The sequence below is a fragment of the Anthonomus grandis genome, chromosome 12 (genome assembly GCF_022605725.1).
Source record: "Anthonomus grandis grandis chromosome 12, icAntGran1.3, whole genome shotgun sequence".
NCBI classification, from domain to species: Eukaryota; Metazoa; Arthropoda; class Insecta; order Coleoptera; family Curculionidae; genus Anthonomus; species Anthonomus grandis.
This window is the reverse complement of record NC_065557.1, coordinates 1,624,046-1,648,019: the sequence shown is the minus strand read 5'-3', so window position 1 is coordinate 1,648,019 and position 23,974 is coordinate 1,624,046. Positions and strand designations below refer to the sequence as shown.

Sequence of the window (23,974 nt, the reverse complement as noted above, 5' to 3'; positions counted from 1 at the left end):
AAAATATCTTGGTTACGGTTAATTTTAGCGGGTACTAACAAGAGTACCTTTTTTTACTCAAAAACGTTAGGAAATTTGTTTCCTTTCCCAAAAATAAATAAAAGCGACACTTGCAAAAAAGTTATGGATCCCTCGATCGGCCACAGTAAAAAGATGCCCATTTTCGAGTTTATCATACCAAAAAAACCTCTGGGTACTAATTTTCAAAGTGGCATGTCGCAAAATTAAATAAAATCGATTTTTATTTTTAAAATTTAACACCCTATAACTAAGAAACAAAGCAACTTTGGACTAGGGTAAGTTGCTTTAAATCGGCTTATTTTTACTTCAGGAATATGTCCTAGGATTTTGTACAGAGTTTTTAGAGACTTTTTTTACATATACATATATTGAAAATCATTGTGTTTTATGTAAGATTTTGTTCATTCATTCTTTTTGATAATGATCTACACGTTTCACCCGTGTAAAATTTACTACAAGTACAAGGAATTTTATATATTACATTTTTATTTAAGTTCATTCTCATTAAAAAGTTGAGTTTTTATTAATAGATACTGATATATCTTGCGATTTAAAAATAGTTCTAATATTAATTTTTTTAGAATTAGATACCTAGTATTTTCTAAATTGATCTATAATGAACTAGAGAGAGAACAGACACAGGAGACAGAACAAAATCAATCTTTGGACGAGAATAGCGATAAAGAGGAATCTTCTCAAGCTAGTCAAAGTCGCGTGATAACACCTACTCGTATTTTAGGGCAAACTAATCCTATTTTGGCAGCTAGTACATCACAGAGAAGAAAAAGAACTGCTACCGATGCATATCAGGAATCAATTCTAGGAATAGAAAAACGCAAAGTCGAGTGTCTGGAAAATAAAGCCAAAAAAAGTTGCACTGATCAAGATGACGAACATCTGTCATTTTTTAAAAGTTTGCTTCCACATGTAAGGAAAATACTTGAAAACAGAGTATTATCTTTTCGTTGCCGCGTGCAAGAATTAGTGGATCAATATTCCTACCAACATAACACTTTCACAGCCAAAATAGGTAACTAATTAGGAAGTTATTTTTAGTAAAACTGGGTTGTACCTTCCAATTCTTGTTGTATCACAGTTTCGAGCTCCTCGTCGAGATCCTCTACGAGTTCGTTCATTTTCTCCCCGATTTCGTCGATGATGTGGCAACGGTGTCCGTTGGCCTGCGGCGCCACGTCCGACAAGAAGGCGAACAAATTGTCCAAATCGACCGATTCCGTCACGTTCTCGCTTAAATGGGGCTTCAGTTGCTCCGCCATTTGAGAGAGGGCGGCGATCTCTTGCTCGGCCGCCCTAATTTACCCAAAAAACAAAAGCAACACATATTAGTATAAATTATTTATTTATTTAATTGTTCTTTATATGTAGATTGTATTACATTCCTAATTTATTATGACTGACACTTTTTTTGAAAATTCTTTTTAGGTGAACTATTTAGGATCATTAATAAGGCCTTTAAGTTATTTAAAAAGATACACTACATCAAAATTGCATGTAAGTCTCTGAAGTGACTCTATATTGTAAAAATTATATAGTTTAATTAAAGAGATTTTGTAATGGCTGTTTGGGTTCCAAATTATGCGGGTATAATCTAATAAACTTTTAACGTAGTCATAGTATAGCTGCCTCAGACAAGTAAATTATGAAACCCTTTAGTATGTATGTCTTACTATGAATCCATACATTTAAAATGCTTTGTTTGTAACATATTTATGTATAAAAGTCAGTAAACCTAATTGACACGTTTACAATAAATACATTATTTATACTCTATTTCAGAAGTGTGTAGAGCAATAAAACCTCATTAGGTATGCAAAAGTGGTACCTGGTGATCCACCAATATTTTATGCCACTACCTTAGTTGGGTATTAGTTTCAATGTAAAATTCTTTCTTTTCGTTGATTGCAGATAGTGCCACCCGGTTTTGGGTCAATTTATGAGTTTTGCCCATTGTTACCCACTGATAAACATTGAAAACGGTTCGCCAAAGGCGTGCAACTGGGACTTGTTTTTTACCTTATAATTAATGTACTTAAATGCTATTTTATTTTAGAAAGTTACTTTTGTTTAAATGGAATAATATATTTTTTTCACAAATTTATTGAACATAATATGTAGAGTAAAACAGTTGAAAATGTCACTTTTGGATCTGGCACTTTTTGAACAGTGTATAACAATTTTAAATTATAATAGATTGTAGTCTTCTTCGTCATCTGACGAACTGTCATCACCTCTTGACATTATAATTAAAGGATCGACTGTCTGATCGATGAGGTTGTCAAGATCCCACATTTTGTCCTCTTGCTTAATTACATGCTGGACTGCTTTTCGCCAATTCTCTGGTGTCGCTTCCGTAATGGCTTGATCAAACAGTAGCTTAACATCTTTCATTTTAAAAGTCGTGTTTTGTCTTGCTACAAATCCTTTTACCTGCGCCCATATCAGTTCTATAGGATTTAGTTCGCAATGATATGGCGGTAAGCGCAGTATGTATGTATTTCATGAAACGAGTTTTGTGTAAGTTTGCTATTGCCAGCAATTCTTTTTTTATCAAATTTGCTTCAAACGCAATACCTTTTGCAGTCAGCCAATCGATAATTTCTTGCTTTCTCCAACTTGAAGTTGGCGTCTTCTCTATTCGCCGTGAATGATAGCTTGCGTTATCCATAACCACCACCGAATTAGCCGGAAGAAATTTTATCATTTCACCAAAATAGTCCTCGAAAACGTCTGAGTTCATGTCTTCATGGTAATCTCCTGTGCGAGTCGACTCAAAGGTTAGCAGACCTTCTTTTAAAAATCCCTCTTCGCTTCCAATATGTGTGATTATAAGTCTTTTTCCTTTTCCCGAAGGTACTTTAATACCCGTAGACAGGCCTTCTATGAAAGCTTGGCGAGCACTGGTTATATTTTTGTCTTGCCACATTTTTTGGACTATATAACCTTCGTTAATCCACGTCTCATCAAGATAAAAAACTTTCTTTTGCTCCCTGCGGTACTGCTTGATACTTCTCAAGTATTGTCGTCTCCAACAAACAATTTCGTCGCTCTCCAGTAAAAGTGCTTTGCGGTTATGCTTTTCCCAGGCAAAATCCATATTTTTTAAAGTTTTCCATAAAAGTTTTCTACTTATCAACGGAATACTGTCATCTCGGCCAAGCTCCATTAAAATTTTGTCTAGGGTGGGTATTTCCTTTTTAAAATAAAAATAATGAACTTTTCTTCGAATTATACATTTAGCATTTTCATCAAGGACTTTTGTAGGTCGTCCTGGCTTTTGCTTGGGAGATTCCACTTGACCTGCTACTTCTCTTTCCCGCAACAATTTGAAAATGGTGGACTTTCCAATTCCACTCATTCGAGAACATTTTTCAACAATTTCTTGCACAGTAAAACTAGGGTAATCGTGTTTTGTGCAATCATGTACATTTAAAATAATAACTTTTTCACTCAGCGATAGTGGAAAATTTTTAGTACATCTTTTCGTTGGACTGAATACCTCCATTTTTTAAATATTGGGATAATAATATTGTGATTACACTACAGCGTAACAGTGACTACTAACGTTTAAAATATGATTTAAAAGTATTTATAGTCTGTATATATTACCTGACCCCATTTTTGCATGTTACAAAGCGTTAAAAGATAGGTACCTATACAAAAGGATTAAAAGTATTTATTTAGTATTTAATCTCTTTCAAAATAAAGGCATTTAATACGTGAAAATTAAATTCATAAATATTATAAGTACCTGCGCCTATGAACTACCACGAAATGTAGCCAAACAGAACGGAATTCCCCAGTTTATTGCTCTATACACTTCTGAAATAGAGTATAATTTGTATAGATATATAATAATATTTCCTTTTTTACAATATTAAAAGATTTGACATTTACCAATTGACCATTGCATAACACTATCCAAACCTTTTTGTAAATCTAAATAGTGAGCATTTCATACATTTTTAAGTTTCTTCCAATTAATAAACCCTATGAATTTTTTAACTTTTGTAATGCTATTAATATATAATAAAAATAGAAATTGATCGAAATTAGAACCCCGTTCCCAGATGTTGGAATTTAATATTCACTGAATGCTGCTTTCCACAAAGATAATTTGTCACAAGCTTTTTTAAAGTCTGTGTCTATCAGATCTATTTGTTGTCTGAGAATATTAAAAAAAATATGAATAAAAGATTAACCAACTTTAATAAACTTTTAAAGTTTTGCACTTTTCTTTTAAAATTTTCTAAGCAATCATAACTTTACAAACAAACTATGTATATGTAAAACTTATAAACTACATTTAGTAGAAATTATGTTAAAAATATTTATGGAAAATAACATCATTTGATGTCGCCCATTTCACCGCTGGCACGTCTCCAATCGACGCCTTGGATTTTCCATTACACTTGTGCATAATTCAAGAGTAATAATTATTAATAATAATTATCATTCAAGCTTCAATTTCTTGCTGAATATGATTTTTAGGCTGAATCAAATTTGTTGGGACGTTGCTATAAACTCGACCCTTTAGATAGATCCACAAAAAAAAATCGTTTGGAACAAAGTCAGGACTTCTTGGGGGCCAGTTAATATCGCCTCATTTTGACATCAATTTATTAATTGTGAACAGTGCTCCTATAGATTCAATTACGGCATACATGCCTGATAGAATTGGCCGTGATTATCTTCAAAAAAGTGTGGGCCTATTATGCCTCTGGAAGAAGAAATTGCTGTCCAAACAGTAAATTTAGGGATATGTAATAGAGATTGATGTTTTCTCGGGAATTTTCTTCTAACCAATAACGACTATTTTCCTTATTGACGTGTATTCATGCAAATAAAAATGTGCCTCAGCTGAGAAGAAAATTTTGTCAAAGTTATCAAATTCTTTGGTTGGCAAATATCAATCGTATAGGATAATCGGTTTCCTTTAGTTCTTAATTTTAAAAGGATGTAGAGTCAAGTCTTTCTTCAAAATGCGAAATACACTAGATTTATGTAACTGGAGAATTGCAGCGTGTTTTCGCCCTGAACTGTTTGCATATTGGCCAACTGCATCAACGAACACAGTTAATATTTTGACAATAAATTTCCAAAGATTGCTTTAGGCATTGCTAAAAAGTAGGGAATTTGATATGAACAGGCTTAAAAGTTATAAAAAAAATAAAGTGCAAAACTCTGAGACACCTCGTACATAAAGATTGAAACGAGTAGGCTCACCAGTCTTCCCAACTATGTGAATGCTCTGTTGTTTTTAAATGATTGTCGGTTATGTAGAAAAATTCGTTAGAAACATGCAAATTGATTGTTATATATTTGGGAAGGAGTTGGCCACCTCTCATTCCTTTTTAAATGCAGCCATCATGAAATGGAAAGTCGCTTTACCCTGTCTCTAAAATATTAAATAAATTTCACTCTAAGAGGTTTTGTAACTGATTAAAGTGGTTTAATTATTGGGGCGTTTCTTGATTTTTGCTAGATTTTTATGTCGATTTTAACCCTTAAAACCATGCACATGTTTTAGTAGCATCGGCACACAAGCGTCACTCTGGCAACTTGGTATTTTTAGTTTTGTGCCCTCTGGTATAGAGGTAAGTGTTCCCACCTGTAAATCTACAGGTGTCCTGCTAAGAATTTTTAAAGGAGCCATTACTGAAAAATTCTTATTTTTGTGAATAAGCGTTCTAACTTAATCCCCTTGGATCTTGATAGTTTAAATGTTCATTTGCAATAGTATCCATTTGTCCACATTTGTTGCATCACAATTATTATTTCATAGCCACTTTAATTAATTTTTTTTTACTGTGCGTTTCAGGTAATACAATATATATTTTCAGGTTTTTCTTAATGTAGTTACACACTTAATAATTAAAATGTGTGGTGGTTGCATTTATTAATTTTTAATTATTCAGATTTGCATGTTTACTATTTTATAATTTGAATGCATATATTTTTATATCACGGAATGTTTTGACTAAACTATGTCTTTTTTAAATAGAACACCCTGTATATAATTTGATTCAATTTCTCGTTCCAAAAAACCCCCCTCACACCAAATCTTTAATTTAATATTGTAATGGTATATACTGACGCTTACTATTTTTTTTCTATCCCCTCTCGATCTTCTGGGTTGTTTATAAAGTTTGTAGTTGGTTATCCAACCATTATCTCGGGCGCCACCCTCAAGTTTAATGTGGATGAGGGACCACGGCCTATCGGGTAGCCTTTAGACAGTGGAGAAAGTAATCCAGGTCTTCTGTGTGAGTAAAACTATAAACAATATTGTAGCAACATCACATTTATTCATCCCAAAACCTAACATGTCATCTCTGTTAGCAAACTTCTCAATAAGCCTTACATACGGCCAAATTCAATACGGTACGGTGCGGGAAGAGGAGAGGTGCAATGAAGAGAACCCATGTCGGTAAGCAAAATGTAAAAGCGGTACGGTAATTTATGGCAGTGAATGAACGGATCAGATACAGCCGACAAAGGGAGGTTTTATTACGGTTTTCCCACCCTAAACAAGTTTTCAAACTATTCTATTTTGTGAAAAGGCTGAGACAATTTCAATAAAGCATTCTTAACATGTGTTTCTCTTTTTTTACCATATTTACACTGAGGAGCATTAAATTATTAAATTTTACATTTCATTTGTCAAAAAGTTACTATTTTATACAGGACGTTCAAAAATTAGATTTAAATTATTAGCTTTTACAAGGCTGTTTAGTTGCTTAATTTAAATGGATCACCAGTAAATGTGACACTCAATTCTTCTTTCGAAAAATCGAATTCTCTTTTATATATTCCTATCTAAGTCTAAAAATTAGAAGAAGTTTATGTAATGATGTTTTTCGGGTATAATTAGACACATTTCGGGAGAAAGACATCAATTCCAGGCAATCCAAACACTATTTAGAAAACGAAACGTAGATATAGAAAAAGTTGGAAAAATCGAATTCTCATTTATATATCCCGATCGGAGTCTAAAAATAATTATAATTCATGATAAATAGTAGTTAATTATTGCTCAGCCTTTAAAATTAGCATATTATGTATGTAATTGCTTGTATTTCTAAACGGTAATAAAACTGTTTTGATTTTTTTTTTTAATCATTCATCCTTACCTCTCGCTTTCCTCCAACTCTCCGTTTTGCAACTCGGTGGGGATCGGAGGGGGCGGCAACGCCTCCATCTCCCGACTCTCTCGCTCCTTCTCTTCGGCGGCTAATCGAGCCGCCTCCGCCGCCCTCTCTCTTTCTAACCGTTCCGCCTCCCGTTGCCGCCGCTCCTCCTCCATGCGTTCGCGTTTGCGCATTTCCTCCTCGACGCGACGCATTTCCCTCAGGGCTGCCGCCACCTCTGAGTAAAACAATCAATTAACTTTACTCAGTCAAAAAACATATCCAATGGATCTTTTTTAATTATGGTACTTTTAATTTTTCTTACATCAATGAAGTTATGCTGTACCCTCATAGACATAAATTACTATTTCCTAAAATTATTGTCGCACAATAGAGAAACTCACATCAGAATTAACGATATTTAGTATTTTTTTTGCTTTACGTAAGATCCGTTAATAGTTTTTTAGTGAATATGCTTCGTGGGAGATATTTTGATGTACGACAAATCTGTTGTAAGCAAGACAATTTCAAAACACCAAATTCGTTAGAACATATTTTGTATGATTGGTTGTGCAAAAATAAATTAAAATTAAATATAAGGAAAACAAAGTGTATTGTGTTGGGGTCAAAGACAAATTGTAATAAATTTTATGAATCAGGCTGTACAGTAAATATAAACGGAGATCAAGTAGATTTTGTTTCGGAAATTTAATACTTAGGAATAATTATTGATCCACAGTTGAATTTTTCATTGCACATAGATTATGTTTGTAGAAAATTAGGTAAAAAAATTTCATTCTTATCTCGTATTTCAAGTTCTCTGTCATTATGGTCTAAAAAGTTAATATTTAACACTATTATATTGCCTCATTTTAATTATTGTTCTGCTTTACTCATATCCTGTACACAAGAAAACATAAATAGGCTTCAATTACAACTAAATAAAGCTATGAGGGTTATTTTGAACTGTAGTAAATATACACCAATTGAATATATGCTTTCTACATTAAATTGGTTATCGGTAGAAAAAAATATTAAAAAGGCAAATTTAACATTAATTTTTAAAATTGAACATGGTCTTTTACCAAACTATTTATCAACGTTTTTGGAAAAAAGAGAAAATTTCTATCAATACAACATTCGGTCAAAGCAGAACTATAATATTCAACATGTTAAAACCACTGCTTTACAAAAATCACTGTTTTTTGAGGGAATTCGAATGTTTAATAACCTACCAGTAGAGATTAAAGAAGCAACATCACTGAAAATGTTTAATAGAAAGGTGTTTAATTTCTTAAAGAATCAATTATAATTTAATTTTAAGGAATTTATTATATTACACACAAGTATATTAAATGTTTGTTATAGTATTATGTACTAGCCAGGTGCTAAATAAAGGATTATTATTATTATTATTATTATTATTATAAAGGAGTGACCACAAATCGGCAAATAAAATTTTAAGGGAATTGCTTGGGGTTAATGTTAGTTCTAAGAACATACAAAGACGTCTAAAGAAAGCAGGATTATTTAGTAGAAGAGCCGCTAAAAAACCACTAATCTCAACTTTGCATTGGACAACTAACGACTGGAAAAAAGTTCTTTTTACTGATGAAAGTAAATTTAATTTATTTGGGTCTGACGAAATATCGTGGGTACATCGCCCAGAAAGGAAAAGATTTGATCCAAAGTATACAAAGCCAAATGTAAAGCATGGTGGTAGATTCTGCATGATATGGGCTTGCTTTTCTGGGTATGATATAGGATCATTTCATGTTATTGAGGGATTTATGTATTTAGATATTCTAAAAAATGTAATGCTACCATTTGCAGAGAATAATTTACCATTAACCTGGATATATCAGTAGGATAACCACCCTAAACATAAATCAAAGAAAGGGTTTTTATCAGAAAAGATTAGGGCTATGGATTTTCCTGCACAAAGTCCCGATCTTAACCCTATTGAAAAACCGCTGGGAGGCACTTGACCGGCGTATAAGACAACACCAGATCAACAATAAAAGTTTTGCAAGAATCCTGAAATTTTATTGGAGAAGAAACAAAATTTTTGAAATAAATGGCAAACCGATACTCTACCCACTATTAATTTTATTAGTTTAGAAATAAGTATTATGTTGAAATATTTAGAAAAAAAAAATTGGATTCTCTGCTTTTGTCCCTAGAGCATTTTAATATTTACTATTAAATTTACTCTAGAAAAAGAGGATGATGGTCAGCGTCCTTTTCTTGATATTTTAATTAAAAAAGATTTACAAAATTTTACAAGATTTTATTAAAAATATCTTAATACAAAGTAATTATCCCAGAGAATTTTTGGAAAATTGCTTTAAAGAGTTTGATCATCTATAAACGTATAAAATTGAATCAACCAAATTTTACCAGAAATCTTATTTTACCTTCAATAAACATAAAATTAATATATGAAATTCCTTGTATTTGTGGTAAATTTTACATAGGTGAAACCTACAGACCATTACCAAAAAGAATGAATGAACATAAATCTTACATGAAAAACAATGATTTTCAAAATTACACAACATGCATTCGACAATAACCTTAGAAAAAACAACTCCTCTTTAGAGTTTTTACTTTTTAACGTTGTTTGTAATTGTCTTTCTTTTACTCTTTTTAAGTACATTTATTTGGGTTTTAATTAATAATTAATAAATAAATAAATTGACAATTAGTGATTCTTGACATAGAAATAAATTATTACCTCTGGCAAATACGCCTCTCAAGTGACTCTGTAACACTATGGCGGCACGGCGTTTCTTTAAAAACTCGATGCGGAGTTTCCAGCCTTTGTAAGCGTGCTGAATACGTAACACCGCCCCTTTGATCTTCACATATTCTTTCCTCGCCTTATATTTCCTAATAAAATTTAATGAATTACACAGCGAGAAATTTATTAAAAGATGGAAAGATTCACCTCCAAGTGGTCTGTATTAAAACCGCTTTGGCCTTGATCATTTTATTCCTGGTGTCCTCTAAAGGTTCGTGCACGTGGGAACGCATGAACACTTTCGTTTTCCCCAGTTGCCATTCGGTTTTAGGCAGTTTGTAGCTGTCTATGAGGTACAGGGAGGCCTTCTGGACATCCGGGGGTAAACGGTTTTTCGAGAGACAGTGATACCTGCAAAGTGAAATTATAGATTATGTCAATAATAAGCAAAGACAGGCCAAGAAATTATCATGGGACCACTTCTCTTTAAAATATTTGTGGCTGACTTAATTCATAAAATAATTTAAGGCAGGTATCACAAGTATGCAGATGATTTGCAAATTTATCCACCATCATTGGTTGGTTGCCTGTCTGAAGGTTTGTATTTAATTAATGCTGACTTACGGAGGATCTCTGATTGGGCTGACAAAAACTCACTTTTTATAAATTCTGGTAAAACACAGGCAATCCTGTTCTCAAGAAATGAAAGTAATTGAGCACCAAGTAAATTAAATATTAATGGTGTTGAATTGGAAGTAAAAAACTTGGGCCTTTGTATGGATAATCGAATGTCATTTAATGCGCATGTAAATAAGATCTGTCAACAGTCATATTATAAATTAAAGTCATTATATGAATTTAAGGATATTTTGCCTGATAGTACAAAAAAAATCCTTACAGAGAGTTTAGTATTGCTGGATACTTTAATAATGTATATGGTCCTTTTTTAACTGAACAAAATAAATAAAAAGTCCATAAAATTCAAAATTCCTGTGTAAGATTTACTAGAAATGCATGGTCTCTTTTATATCTAAATTTAAAAATTTTTGGAGACTGCTGATATTTTAATACTGATGTAACTTTGATTCTGGTATGGTTCTCTGAATCATTTTTGTTCAAATTTTTATTTTTAAGAAAATTGTACTATGTCTTTTTATTATTTATTGTGGTGGTTATTGAAACACGCCTAGTGGTACTTTCCACCTCTGTATGTATATAGATGTAATTTATTTTTTGCATACAATAAAGATTATTTTATTTTTTATTTTATATGGGGTAGAAAGTGAAAAAGTGGACTTTTGATCCTTAAAACTGGATAAATGTCTATCTGCCGTCCAGAAATCGTCTATGATCAGTATAAAATTATTTCTCCCATCTGTATTTAACCCAAATACGTTAGATAAGTAACATTTCCGGAAGATCCAGAATGTTCCGGGAAGGTGTGAAAAAGGTGGACTTTTGACCCTTAAATTGGCATAAATGTCCATGTGACATCCAGAAATAATCTACGATTACTGTGAAATTATTTCTATCGTCTGTATTTGACCCAAATACATAATTCTTCATTAAAAAAAAAAACAATTCATTTTTCTCTAAAAGACTAAACAAAACTATAAAGGGTAAAGTCAAACGTCTCAGATATGCATGGTGGAGCCATGCGTGTTTCGTTCCTAGCGAAGCATCATCGGCCTTAAAAGATGATAAGTGGTTTAAAGCTGAGGTGCATAAGATATGATTTTGAAAAACAGAGTCTGAGTTATAGGGTTTTCGAGAAAATTGATTTTAAAAGTTAGATTATTGTATGTGTAATTCAGAAGTAATTAAATATAAAAATAATTATTGGATAGAATTTAACTAACAAATAAAGCTCTTCTTTCTTGAAATCGCAGATTAGAGCAAAAAAAAACGGAAATTTATAATCTAAACTTTTATTTGTTTAAAAGTAAACATAGTACAATGAGTGTATTTTTGTCAGTAGGATCCACTTAAGCGAATATTTTAATGCTTCTATTTTATAAATTGGGAGCTCTGTTGATACAGTGCTGGGTATTGCTTCAATGGACTTTTCATGGTATACTCATATTTTATTTTACAGTCACTTAATATATTACTTGAATATGTTGAGTTATAGTATACAACATGTGGCATTGATTTATTATGAAAAGAGTAACAACTTAACTTTGGAAAAAGGTACTGTAAAGCGGATTACTTTGAAAACTGTAAATTACTTGAAAACTTAAACTTTTTAAAATTGCATTAGGCCTTGTGTCCAACTGACAGTAGATCGCCCGACTCAATATCGTTGACAAGATTTTGACTCTTTCTTTGAACTTCCTGGAAGTACTTTTTAAAAAACATAATTGCCAACATCCGAAATGCTCTCTTGGACTGCTTGGACATTTAAAAAATATACATTCCTCATGTTTATCAGGTTTTTAGACAGTTCAGCTCACTCTTATTTTTTGACCTCAACTGCCTGGAAGAATTCTGAAAAGTTCCTCAATATTCATGATTTTTCCAGACAGTCCATTATTCATTTTTGAACTCAACTACCTGGAAGAATAAAATGAGTTTTCCAGGCAGTTAATTAAAGTCATTTTTAAACCCTTTAAGTCAAAAACTCATTTTCCGTGACTTAGTCCGGGCAGTTGAGAAGATTGCGACTGGAGGTTTTTTAAACCCCAACTGTCTGGAAAAATTCTTCAAAGAATCATGATTTGCTCAAACAGTTTTTATTTGCCCGAGAGTAGTTTTTAAGGAGATTTTTGATTGTGAAGAGGACTCAAATGAGAGAAGAGAACTCAATTCACTAACTATTGAAGAAGAATAAAATCAATTTTCCAGGCTTGATTTTCTGTTACTTATTTCAAGCAGTTGATTATTATTTACGCTTCTGACAATAATAAATAAACAATAATAAATAAACTAGTACCTGTTAAAACCTATATGAGCTTTTAATATGTGAATAATTGGATGGCTCTAGCGAGTAGTTAAGCTGATATTCATTTTATTCCAAGCAGTGGTAAAAAAAAACAGTGTTTTCTATTCCAAATGCCTGGAAGAACTGGGAATTTGGGAACATAATCCAGGCAGTTGAGGTCAGTCATTCAGTTACGATACCTATGTTAGGTTTTCAGGTTCAGGCAGTTAAAGTAATGATTATGAAAAAAAGTACTTTTCCAGTTATTTATTGAACTAAAATTATTGTAACTGCCTGGAACGAATTATTAAATTAAATTAATTTCACTTCTTTCAACAGGATTCAATTAAAAATAAAAAAAAATTAAAATAAAAAACGACTTTACTTTATACTCGGTGAGATTCAGCACAGCTGTTGCTAGCCGAGTATTCATAGCAAAAACAAAATATAAGATTTCAATAATTACAACAACGTCGAAACATACAGTAAGGTAAATTAAATATTCAAATAAATAGAAAATACAACTGAAAATTGTCCCTAAAAAATCTACAAAACAAAAAGTAAATCAAAATAAAAAATAGTCTCTAACAACACAAAATAGTCTCCAGTCTACCAGACAAAAGTAAATCAAAAGCAAAAAAAAAATAAGGCAAAATTCTCTCCAGAATCCACAAGACAAAAACAAGTGATTAATCAAAAAAAAAAAAAAAAAAACAATAAATAAAATAAATAAAGTGATTAGTATTTAGAAAAAAGGTAACTTTTATACTTCTTTTTAAAAGTCGAAGTTGATTGATTAAACATTTTTATGTTTCCAGGCAAATGATTTAATAAATTAACAGAAGTATAGCTAAAGCAAGATTTAAAGAAGCTTCCCTTATGCCTTGGAATTTCATAATAGTCTCTATATTTAGTATCTCGGTTATGATCTAGGTGTAATTTTTGCAAATAGATAGTTTGGCGATTCAGTTTTGAGCATCCTATGAAGAAAAGAAGCAAAATGAAGCTGCTGTCTGTCCTCAATACTTAACCACTGAAGCTCCTTTAGTCTATGGCTGACGTGATCTTTTAAGCGTAGATTAAAAATAAGTCTTATGCAGGAGTTTTGTATTTTTTGTAACTTGTACTTACTACTCATATTAAGACAAGGGCCATAGACAAAGTTGCAGTAGTTGCACTGGGACAAAACCAGGGTCTCACATAACTGCTTCTTTATACCGAAGTTGAGAAAGTGCCTGCTTTTATATAAATTACGCAATGAAAAATAGGATTTTTGTTTAACCCTTGAAATATGTCCCCTAAATCTTAATTTTTCATCGAACCAAACTCCCAAGTTCTTGTACTCTGCAACCACTGTATATCAACACCACCCATTTGAATTTTTATATTCGATTTAGCCCACCCGGTATTTGGCCCAAAGAACATTACTGCGGATTTATTGGGATTTAACTTTAAACCGTTATTATTTGAATATGTTAATATACTATTTAGCGTTTCATTAAGTCTGTCTTCAGCCGCCTTAAAATTATTTTTTGAGAATTCTGCTCCTATTTGGGTGTGATCAGCATACTGACTTAGGTTGCAGCCTCTAACAGATTTCCACATGTCCGCTGTAAAAATAATAAACAACAGTGGCCCCAGTATTGATCCTTGTGGCACACCCCTCTCCACGCGAAGACTTTCAGATTTATTATTATTTAAAGACACACGCTGCCATCTCCCCTCAAAATAATCCCCGAGCAAATCTAAAGTTATTTCTTCAAAACCATAATATTTCAGCTTTGCTCGAAAAAGTTTTGGATCCAAAGTATCGAATGCCTTGCTAAAGTCGAGAAACACAACCGCGGACGTATATCCACGATCTGATGCCTTAAATAGGTTATCAAGAATATTGAGCAGGGCCGTTGCTGTACTAAATCCCTTACGAAAACCAGACTGGCCCTCAAAAAGTAAATGATTTTCGTGAAAATAAAGCAGCATTTGCTTATATATAAGCCGCTCATATACCTTAGACAAAACACTCAAAAGGCTAATTGGCCTCGAATCTGACAGTTGTTTTACACCTGGAGTTTTTGGTATAGGAATAACAATAGCTGTCTTCCACTGAGATGGAAAAACACCCGTTTCTATTGATGTATTGAATATATTGGTCAAAAATGGAATAACAAAACAACATAGAAAAGAGGACAGCATAGTCTAAGCATGGAAAGAGTTATGCCATCAGCGCCAGCAGCATTCGATCTTAGTTGGGATAGAGCACTTTCAACATCCTTTTCAGTAACAAGATTTAACTTAAACCTGCCATTAGTCCCGCGGTTTGTATTATAGTAATTTATTGTGTCTTGGTCGACAGTGGGACATATTATGCGTACTGACTCAATAAAAAAATTATTAATCTTGTCTGGGCTATTTAAGTTTAATGGTAAGTTAAAATTATTTTTTGTTTTATTGTAAACATTTAATTGATTTATAGATTGCCACATCAACTTATCATTTTTGCTGCTTGTCACATATTCTAGATATGCTTTCTTTTCGCTGCGGACAGCCTGGGTAAACATATTTCTTAAGGTTTTATAGGCCTCCCAGTCCTTGATCTCACGAGATTTTTTATACTTTGACAAATCTTTATTTCTTTCAGCCTTCATTAACTTTAGAACACCTGTAAACCAAGGTGATTTGGGTTTGGTGACTTTAATCCTACGCTTAGGGGCATGTATATCAAATAGAGCAACTATTAAGTCAGTAAAAACTGTAGCTTGTCCTCAACGTTATCGTAGTCTAAAATATTTGACCAGTTGCAATTGCACAAATCAGTGTGAAATCGATCAGAATCAAAATATTTAAAATTTCGGTATTCAATATACTTAGGAATGGTGGAAGGTACCGTAATATTAATTGAGCAGTATATTAATTGATGATCAGAAATATCATGCAAATCCTTGTGATACACCGGCCCTATCAACAAATTTTCATTGGAGAGAATAATAACATCTAGTAAGCTAGGGTCAGATGCTGAAATTCTAGTTGGATTAATAACCATTTGTTTAAAATTAAAAGATTCCAAAAAATTATCAAAATCGTTACTAATTTTGTTATGACGTAATAAATTAATATAAATATCCCCCAACAGTACCAATTCGTCACACAAGGGCATTATAAACCCGACTGAATTTTCTAAAATATTAAGTGCATCAATTACATTATATTTTGGAGGTCTATAAATAATACCCACACCGAGGGTGATTACTTTAAATTTAATTGTAAGCCACATTTGTTCCAATGATGCGTTGGAGTCTACTACATTAATTTTATCAACCTGTAAATTATCTTTTATATAAGCTCCTACTCCACCCCCTCTAATCCCTTTGTCAACTCTATAAAAATGGTAGCCATCGATATAAATTTCCTCGTCAGATACACTTACTCCTAGCCAGCTCTCCGAAATCGCCAAAATGTCTAGGTTTAAAGCCAGTAAATAATTTTGTACGTCCTTGATACTAGGCAGCAAGGATCTTACATTCAAATGACCGATTTTAAGATATTTTCCTAAAGAATCCATTGCAAAGTGAAAGGAGTAAATAACAAATAAATTAATAGAGAAAATAAAGGAAAATTATTAGATTAATTAAGTAGTTCTTCCAATTGCCTGGAAGATGATTGCTTTGTTCTTCAAGGTAGTCAAAGCGAATATTCGTATTTTAAGCGGTTCAAAAATTGTTTGTAGTTGTTTAAAAAAAATTGCATTTTGGTCCATCTAACATTTATAGAGCTCAAGTGAATATTTATTTTTATATAGGATCTAATACAAAACAAGATGAAATAAATAATTAAATGTAGACAACATATTTCTTAGTTTAACCGAGCATTTAAAAAAAGATACAATTATAAAATTACAAATAAGATTAAAAAAAAAAGTTTCGTAATCATTTACCTATCATACACATACTACAGAATTTAAAAAAATAGAAAAGTTATAAACATATTAGCAGAAAACAGGATATTAGTCATTTAAACGTAACAGTTGCTTTTTACATTTTGATTTAAATGTGCAGGAGGTATTATCTTTAACTTGACTGATAATTAGCAGTTCATAGTGTGTTTCGTGTAGATGAATATTATCTTTACATGTTAATTTTTTAAACAAGAAGACATATGACAGTTTGTCCATCTAATATTCAGAAATCATCTACAATTGATGATTTTTTCCTTTTTATGCAATAATGAGATTTTTTTAAGGGAAAATTGACACACTTTTAAGTAATACACTACTTACCTAATGACAAAATCCTCATAGTTCATATGTATCGGGAACCCTTCCTTCCTAATCCTAATAATATCCAGCATCCCTAAATACTTTAACTGGTCCAACACTAAAGCGTCATCGTAATCATTCGGGAGCTTATCTTTATTCGGCTTAATACACCGAACGTACCAGGGGGTCGTCGACTGTAAGACGTCTACTAAAGCTTGCAATTGATGCCTAAAAAACAAATATTATACTAAGGAATTTAATTATGATGAAACTAGTTATATTACCTAAAAGTGTCTGAAACGGTGGGTTTCCCTTTGCTAGTGCCTCTGGACACGGTGCCGACCCCATTGGTAGCTTGCGTCTTCTGCGTTAACTCTTGAAAGGTGGACAATTCTTGCACAAACTCGTTGGTACTTCTGGAAATGATATCGAAGAAAACGTCTTGTTGCACGTCCCGGTTTTTATCCACGAAACCCTTGACGTTATAAGTGACGCACCCCGCGTAGTGTTTGACTCCGAACTCGGTTTCCCATCTACGTCTATCATCACCTATAGAGTAACAAATATTGCAACAAAATTCGAGAATACACTTTTAAAGACACACTTCAAGCTAAGTTCGTTTGAATGGGTCTTAAGGTTGATTCCCTTGACAAGTTTGAAATTTTTGCTTAGGTCTCCGAACAGTAATGTCAACCAACGTCAAAGACAAAATGAGTTAAGGAGTACATAGCAAGAAGAGGAAATTGAACTGTCAATAAGAAGTAAGCACGCAACCTCAAAAGGTACAAACATTAGGCACTGAGAAGAAATTCAAGGAGTTCAGTTATTAAATTTGTGAGTTTGACATTGACAAGTATGACAGAAGTATGAAGTTTTTTGACACAGTAAGATATTTGGTGATCTCAGACAATTTTGCATAAGGTTTTCAATGTTATACGCTCATATTAAACAAAGTCGTTTGGTTGTGAATTAAGGGGTATGACGGTGACAGTAATACCGCGAATTATCAAATAGAGTTAGTGACAATGATCACAAGTTCTCAAGACAGTAAAAGAATCCTAACTACAGTTTAGGAGTAGTTACGATCTCAAACTGTACTGCTACATTAAAAAATTTTTTCAACGATTACTGTCATTTAAACGGCTGTTCATTGACTGATTTAACAGACAAGGCGATGTTTAACATTGACAAGTATGACATTTATGCATAGTTAATACTGCGAGTTGTCAAGCAGAATTATTATGTACATTGTTAATGTTACAACGACCAAAAGTTCTATAGACCGGAAGAGAATCTTGTGAACTGTCAACCGTACCGGGTACAAGGGAAAACATAACCTCAAAACATTAATCACTGAAAAGGTGTTTTAGGGGTTCAGTGATTTTATTTGTGAGTTACACCAACTTCTCAAGAGAGTAAGATATCAGGTGATCCTAGATTACTTTGCTTTTCATTATTCTACAGTCTATGATTGGTCTCATACATGATGCGATATACGGTTAAGCAGAGTTAAGGAGTACGGTGACAATTGTCACAATTCGCGGAAGTTCTGCAGACAGTAAAAAAAATCATGGGAACTGTTTATTCCATTCAAGGAAGGCAAACATAACCTAGAAATGCATATAAGCTTTACTTCGTAATCGTTTCTTAAGTTGAATTCCTATCCTCAAGTTTCTCCTTGAAACATGGAAAAATATCTGAATGTGATATTCTTCCATGAAACGCAATTATTGAGACAGTAAGTGAATCTTGTTAATGAGAGCAAACATAACTTTAAAACATACAAGTATATTATTCCACAATATTAACTTTTTTAGCGGTTTTTGTCCTTTAAACATTTGACAGAAAGAGTGACGTTTGAAATTGACAAGTGTGACACAAGTTTTGGGTGTCAGTAAAATATCTGACGGTCCCAGACAAGTTTGCACAAGATGATGCACGATCTGTGGTTGGTTTAATATGCTATGGGCTTATACTATACATATTCGTCTAGTTCATTGAATGAAGCAAAGTTCTAGGGACAGTAATACTGTAAACTATCGAATAGAGTAAAGAACTTCAGTGGCCGGGATATACAACTACATTATTCCACAATATTAACAACCTTTTTCTCATTTATTATCCTTTAAATATCTGTCAATTTAATTATTTGTTAAATAACATTGACAAGTATGAGAGTTACAAAAGGTTCTCATGACACTAACACCCATATTCATAGTCGTTGGTCGAGCGAATCGCCAGCGCGTTGTCAACGGGCGCCTCGCCAGCGTGTTCGATATCAAGTTCATATCATAGTGCTACTTCGGCGAATTGCCAAGTGGAGCATACAGCAACTATTCATCCTAAAAATATTGAATTGTTTTATGAGAATCTTGGGGTACCGATGTTTATGTAGTTTAAGGAACGCAATTTAGCTAAAGAATTCGAAGTTGTGCGTTAAAAATGTCTCAAATAATTGCCTATACAGCTGAAGAAAAAGAGATTCTCGAACAATTAATAATAAAATACCCCATTATTGAAGAAAAAAAGACTGACGCAACATCCGTAAAGAAAAAAACGGAAGCATGGGATCGTGTAATGCATGAATTTAATGCGTATTCCCAAAATACGAAGGTATGCTATACAGAGTAGTCTATTTATATTGTAATATGTCTGCTATTGTCTGTATTGAGTATTTATTTTAAATATTTTGTAGCGATCTGTAACGCAATTAAAAAGATGTTGGGACAAAATCCGGGAGGTCCACCTATACCAGAGAAGACAAATCAACTTGACGTTGCTGTGCCGCATTTATCATATGAAATTCAGCATACACTTGACAGCGATGGGCCATATCTTAATATTGAGAAAAATGTTGCAACTACATCTTCGTTGTCGGAAGAAACGCAAAATACTCATGCTACCTTGCAAAACGTACGAGAAATAATAATCCCAAGTAATTTAGTCATTGATGAGGAATCAAGTTTTACCAATAACCAAACTATTAGTAATAGTGAAAGTAGGACTACACCAGCACCAAAACGAGTCAAAACACGACACGACGCAACTGATGCTATATTATCAGTCCGAATTAAAAATGCAGAAACTGAAAGGCTTTAGTGCGAAGAACTGCACAAGTTGAAAATGAAAATTGCCGCGGAGGATTTTGAAACAGCGAAGTTAAAGCGGAAAGCTGCTGAAGCCGAGCTAGAATATTTGAAAATTAAATTGGATCAAATTATCAATGAATAACTTACGTTTGTCGGAAATAGCATTACCATTTTTTTGTAAATGTAGAATGTCAGAAATAAGACTTTTATTTAACTTATTAAAACTTTTCTTATGCTAAATGTTAGGAATAAGAACGTTAACTTGACATTTTTACCTTTTGAATATCTCGTTTCGTTATATAAATTAATGTACTACTAGTTTTGGGAAATTGGATTAAAAAATATTGTTTTCAGTTTGTGCCTTTGAATTTACATTTAATTTAACAACAAAATAAACAATATTTTCTTAGGTAGGTACATATTATATTATACATATAGTTCTTAGCGTAATTAATTAATTGTTCAAGTGACGTTGTATTAAAGCACGCCTAACACCAAATCCTAAACCCGCATTCAATGCGCGCCTATTAGGAATTTGTTGAAGCTCATTTACAGCATCGTGTTCAAAATCAATAATAAATTCATCATTTGTCATGTTTCCTATGTTATATAAAACTGCACAAGCAAGTTTGCTGTTTAACGTCCTTGCCAGGCACGGAAATCGGCGTTTCTAGTTCTTATTTGAGAACGATTATATCTGTTTTCTGATTATCCAGTGGATTCATAAGATATGGCAAACAGGGATATCCACTATCTCCTAAAAGATATCCTCTCAATATTCCGCGTTCAAATTTAGTCCTTACTGAACTAACATTAAAAATAGTTGAGTCGTGTTCCCTTCCTGACCATCGTGCAACAATATCGAAAATTTGTAAATTTGGGCCACAAACAACTTGGACGTTTATTGAGAAGTAGCGTTTTCTATTTCTAAAGACTTCCGCAAAAGGTCCTCTAGAATTTTTGCTTAGAACATTGAAAGGCTAGAAGTAGGATGCCGTGGAACTATGGGCAGGTTTGTTTGCTTGCAACATCTCTGATACAATGATGCCAAATGCTTATAGAGAAATGGCAAAAATCACTTTATAATATCATAAAAATTTTCAGTTTTTTCCGAAAACTTAAAACAATAGTACTGCTCCCCTTTAATAAAATATCAAGCATTTTTTAAAAATAAATTTGATAAGATACTCTATATCGAAGTCAATATACGTTAAATAAATGAAAATAAAGTACGAAGAAACGAGAAAACGTTAATGGCATCGCAACGCCGCTCGAACTCATTGTTGACGCCACCGATACAAGCACTCTCTACCAGTGACGTCGTCAACAAATATTTACCTGATAAATTTTTATTAATTATTATAGAGTTTAAGTATAAGTAATATTACCATTTATGAGCTATTTATGTCTTTTTTTAACGGACTTCGTTAGAGGAAGGTGCTAATAAAAGGCAGCATTTTTGTCAAAGCATTTTTATGGAAATAAAATATTTTATTAATATAATATTATAGATTTCTTAATAAATCATGTTTTAAGACACAAATTTTTAACATTTTGCAAAATTTTATTATTGTTATATTGGACAAAACTCAGTTTTACATCACTTACTTTAAATCACATAATATATACTTCTATGGTGCTGACTTTTTCAAAGGGACAGTATTGCTTCAGCGGAAAGAGTTAAAACTACAAGGATGTTCAAATTGTGAAGGAGTTGCAGGTTTTTTATAGGTTATAAGATTTTTATTATGAGTATTATTTAGCCTGTACAATGGTTTTGAGGCATTTAACAGTGACCTATATAATACCTAATACCAATTATTATATCAGATTAATTTATACTAAAAAACAAAGCTTACCTAAGAAAAAAGACTATGTACAATAGATTAGATTAGATAGTTTATTAGTAGTAATATACAAACAAGTACTTTTACAAGTCAAATAAAATATGTAATATGTTGGGCTTTTTCGAAAATCATGTTATTATTTCTTAAGTATTTTAATAATAACTTGAGACATTTAATTCAATTCCTTTGGCGCAAATTTGTTTGTTGCAATCTTCGAATTTTAATTTTTTGTTCTTTTTTTCCATAATTTGGTGACAAGTGATTTAGCTTTTAAAAAGTCCTCAGGATATCATTTTCATTTTACCCTAGAGTAAATACATAAAAATATAGTATTACCAATATTAAAAAGAAAAAATTAAAAAAATGTATTATGATAATCCAATTAATCAATAAAATGTATGTTATTATAAAGAATCTTTGAAATATCATACATTTGATTAATTGCATTTAATTACAAATATAACACAATAAAATACTATATCACTTTTAAATAAGATATATAGAATAAGATGATACATGGCATAAAAGTCTTATTTGTACTTAGAGAAAGAATTGAACAATAATTTTTAAATGTGCTATAATGATGTCTATTTTGAGTGTATTTTTACCTTTTCCTTGGCAGAGTCAGGGAATGTGTAGCAGTTAAACAAAAACGGATTGGATGAGAAATAGTAATTGTTGACCTAGACCCCACAGTAACTATTAATCTCAGATGCAGTTATTGTTGATGATGAATGATCAGATCTGTAATTATACAAAATTTGGTGTATCAAGAATATTAATTTATTTTAATTATCCATACTTGTCTATATTAGCTTCACTGTTTGTACTATATACCATTTTGGAAGCTAAAGAAGTTTTTGCACTCTTTAGGAAAACTACCCTTGCAGCTTTGAAGGGTAAATCACTTGGTAAATTAACTGAATTATTGGCTGCTGTGTTTTTAACCAGTGCATCAGAAATCCTAGTAAAAAAATAGTTTTACACACATACAGTGGCGGTCACATAAATAGCACACCCTAAATTTTGTAAATAAAAAATGTTGTATCAATTATTATAAAGAACTAAAACCCCATTTTGAAACTTCAATCCAATTCTCAGTTGACGTGTCTCGGCGATTTTTTTAAAAAGTTTTTATAATGCCTTTTTGTCACCATTAAAAAAAGGTATAAAAATGTAACTTTTTTCTGTGTAGATTTAGATCAAATTTACTGGTCCCATTCGAAAGAGCAGGAAAAATTATATATCCCTTGAATATTTCATGACAATTGACCAATAAATAGTCTAGATATAAAATTTAAAAAATGGCAAAAATAGCGCTTTTTTCACGATTTCTGCAAAAATAGGCGATTTTTGTCATTTTTAAAATTTTATATCTAGACTATTTAAGGTTTAATTGTCATGAAATTTTCAGGGGTATATAATTTTTCCTGCTCTTTCGAATGGGATCAGTAAATTTGATCTAAAATTACACAGAAAAAAGTTACATTTTTATAGCATTTTTTAATGGTGACAAAAAGGCATTATAAAAACTTTTTTAAAAAATCGCCGAAACACGTCAACTGAGAATTGGATTGAAGTTTCAAAATGCGGTATTAGTTCTTTATAATAATTAATAGAGAATTTTTTTTTTTTGCAAAATTAAGAGTGTGCTATTTATATGACCACGACTGTAAGTATTAGGTATAAATAAAGCTTATATGAGTAACACTAATACTTTTTGTGACGATTTTTTTATACTAGAATAATATATTTAAAAAAAAATTACCTTTAAGGTAGAGCTGATTTTTTTAATAAGGTCTGGCTACTGATAATATTATCTTCCTTATATAATAAATCACTTCTAAGGATGTGATCTGAACAAATATATTCTTTTTAATTGTGTTGATTTCGATTAATGAAATCCATTGTTCCTTTTGGGCATATATTAGGCAATTTATAATAAGTATTTGAT

At 32.1% G+C, this 23,974-nt stretch overlaps 1 protein-coding gene across 2 annotated transcripts in view; it reads right to left on the bottom strand.

Annotated features, from left to right (window-relative positions):
- Positions 1-23,974, bottom strand: part of LOC126742774 (myosin-I heavy chain) — a 106,744-nt gene that overhangs the window by 41,710 nt on the left and 41,060 nt on the right. For both annotated transcript variants that reach the window (XM_050449560.1, XM_050449561.1), the window contains exons 10-15: positions 17,369-17,633; positions 17,106-17,312; positions 10,120-10,323; positions 9,907-10,061; positions 7,173-7,407; positions 1,094-1,332 (exon numbers count right to left, since the gene is read on the bottom strand). In XM_050449560.1, coding sequence (XP_050305517.1) covers positions 1,094-1,332; positions 7,173-7,407; positions 9,907-10,061; positions 10,120-10,323; positions 17,106-17,312; positions 17,369-17,633 — 1,305 coding nt within the window. The remainder of the gene's footprint in view (positions 1-1,093; positions 1,333-7,172; positions 7,408-9,906; positions 10,062-10,119; positions 10,324-17,105; positions 17,313-17,368; positions 17,634-23,974) is intronic.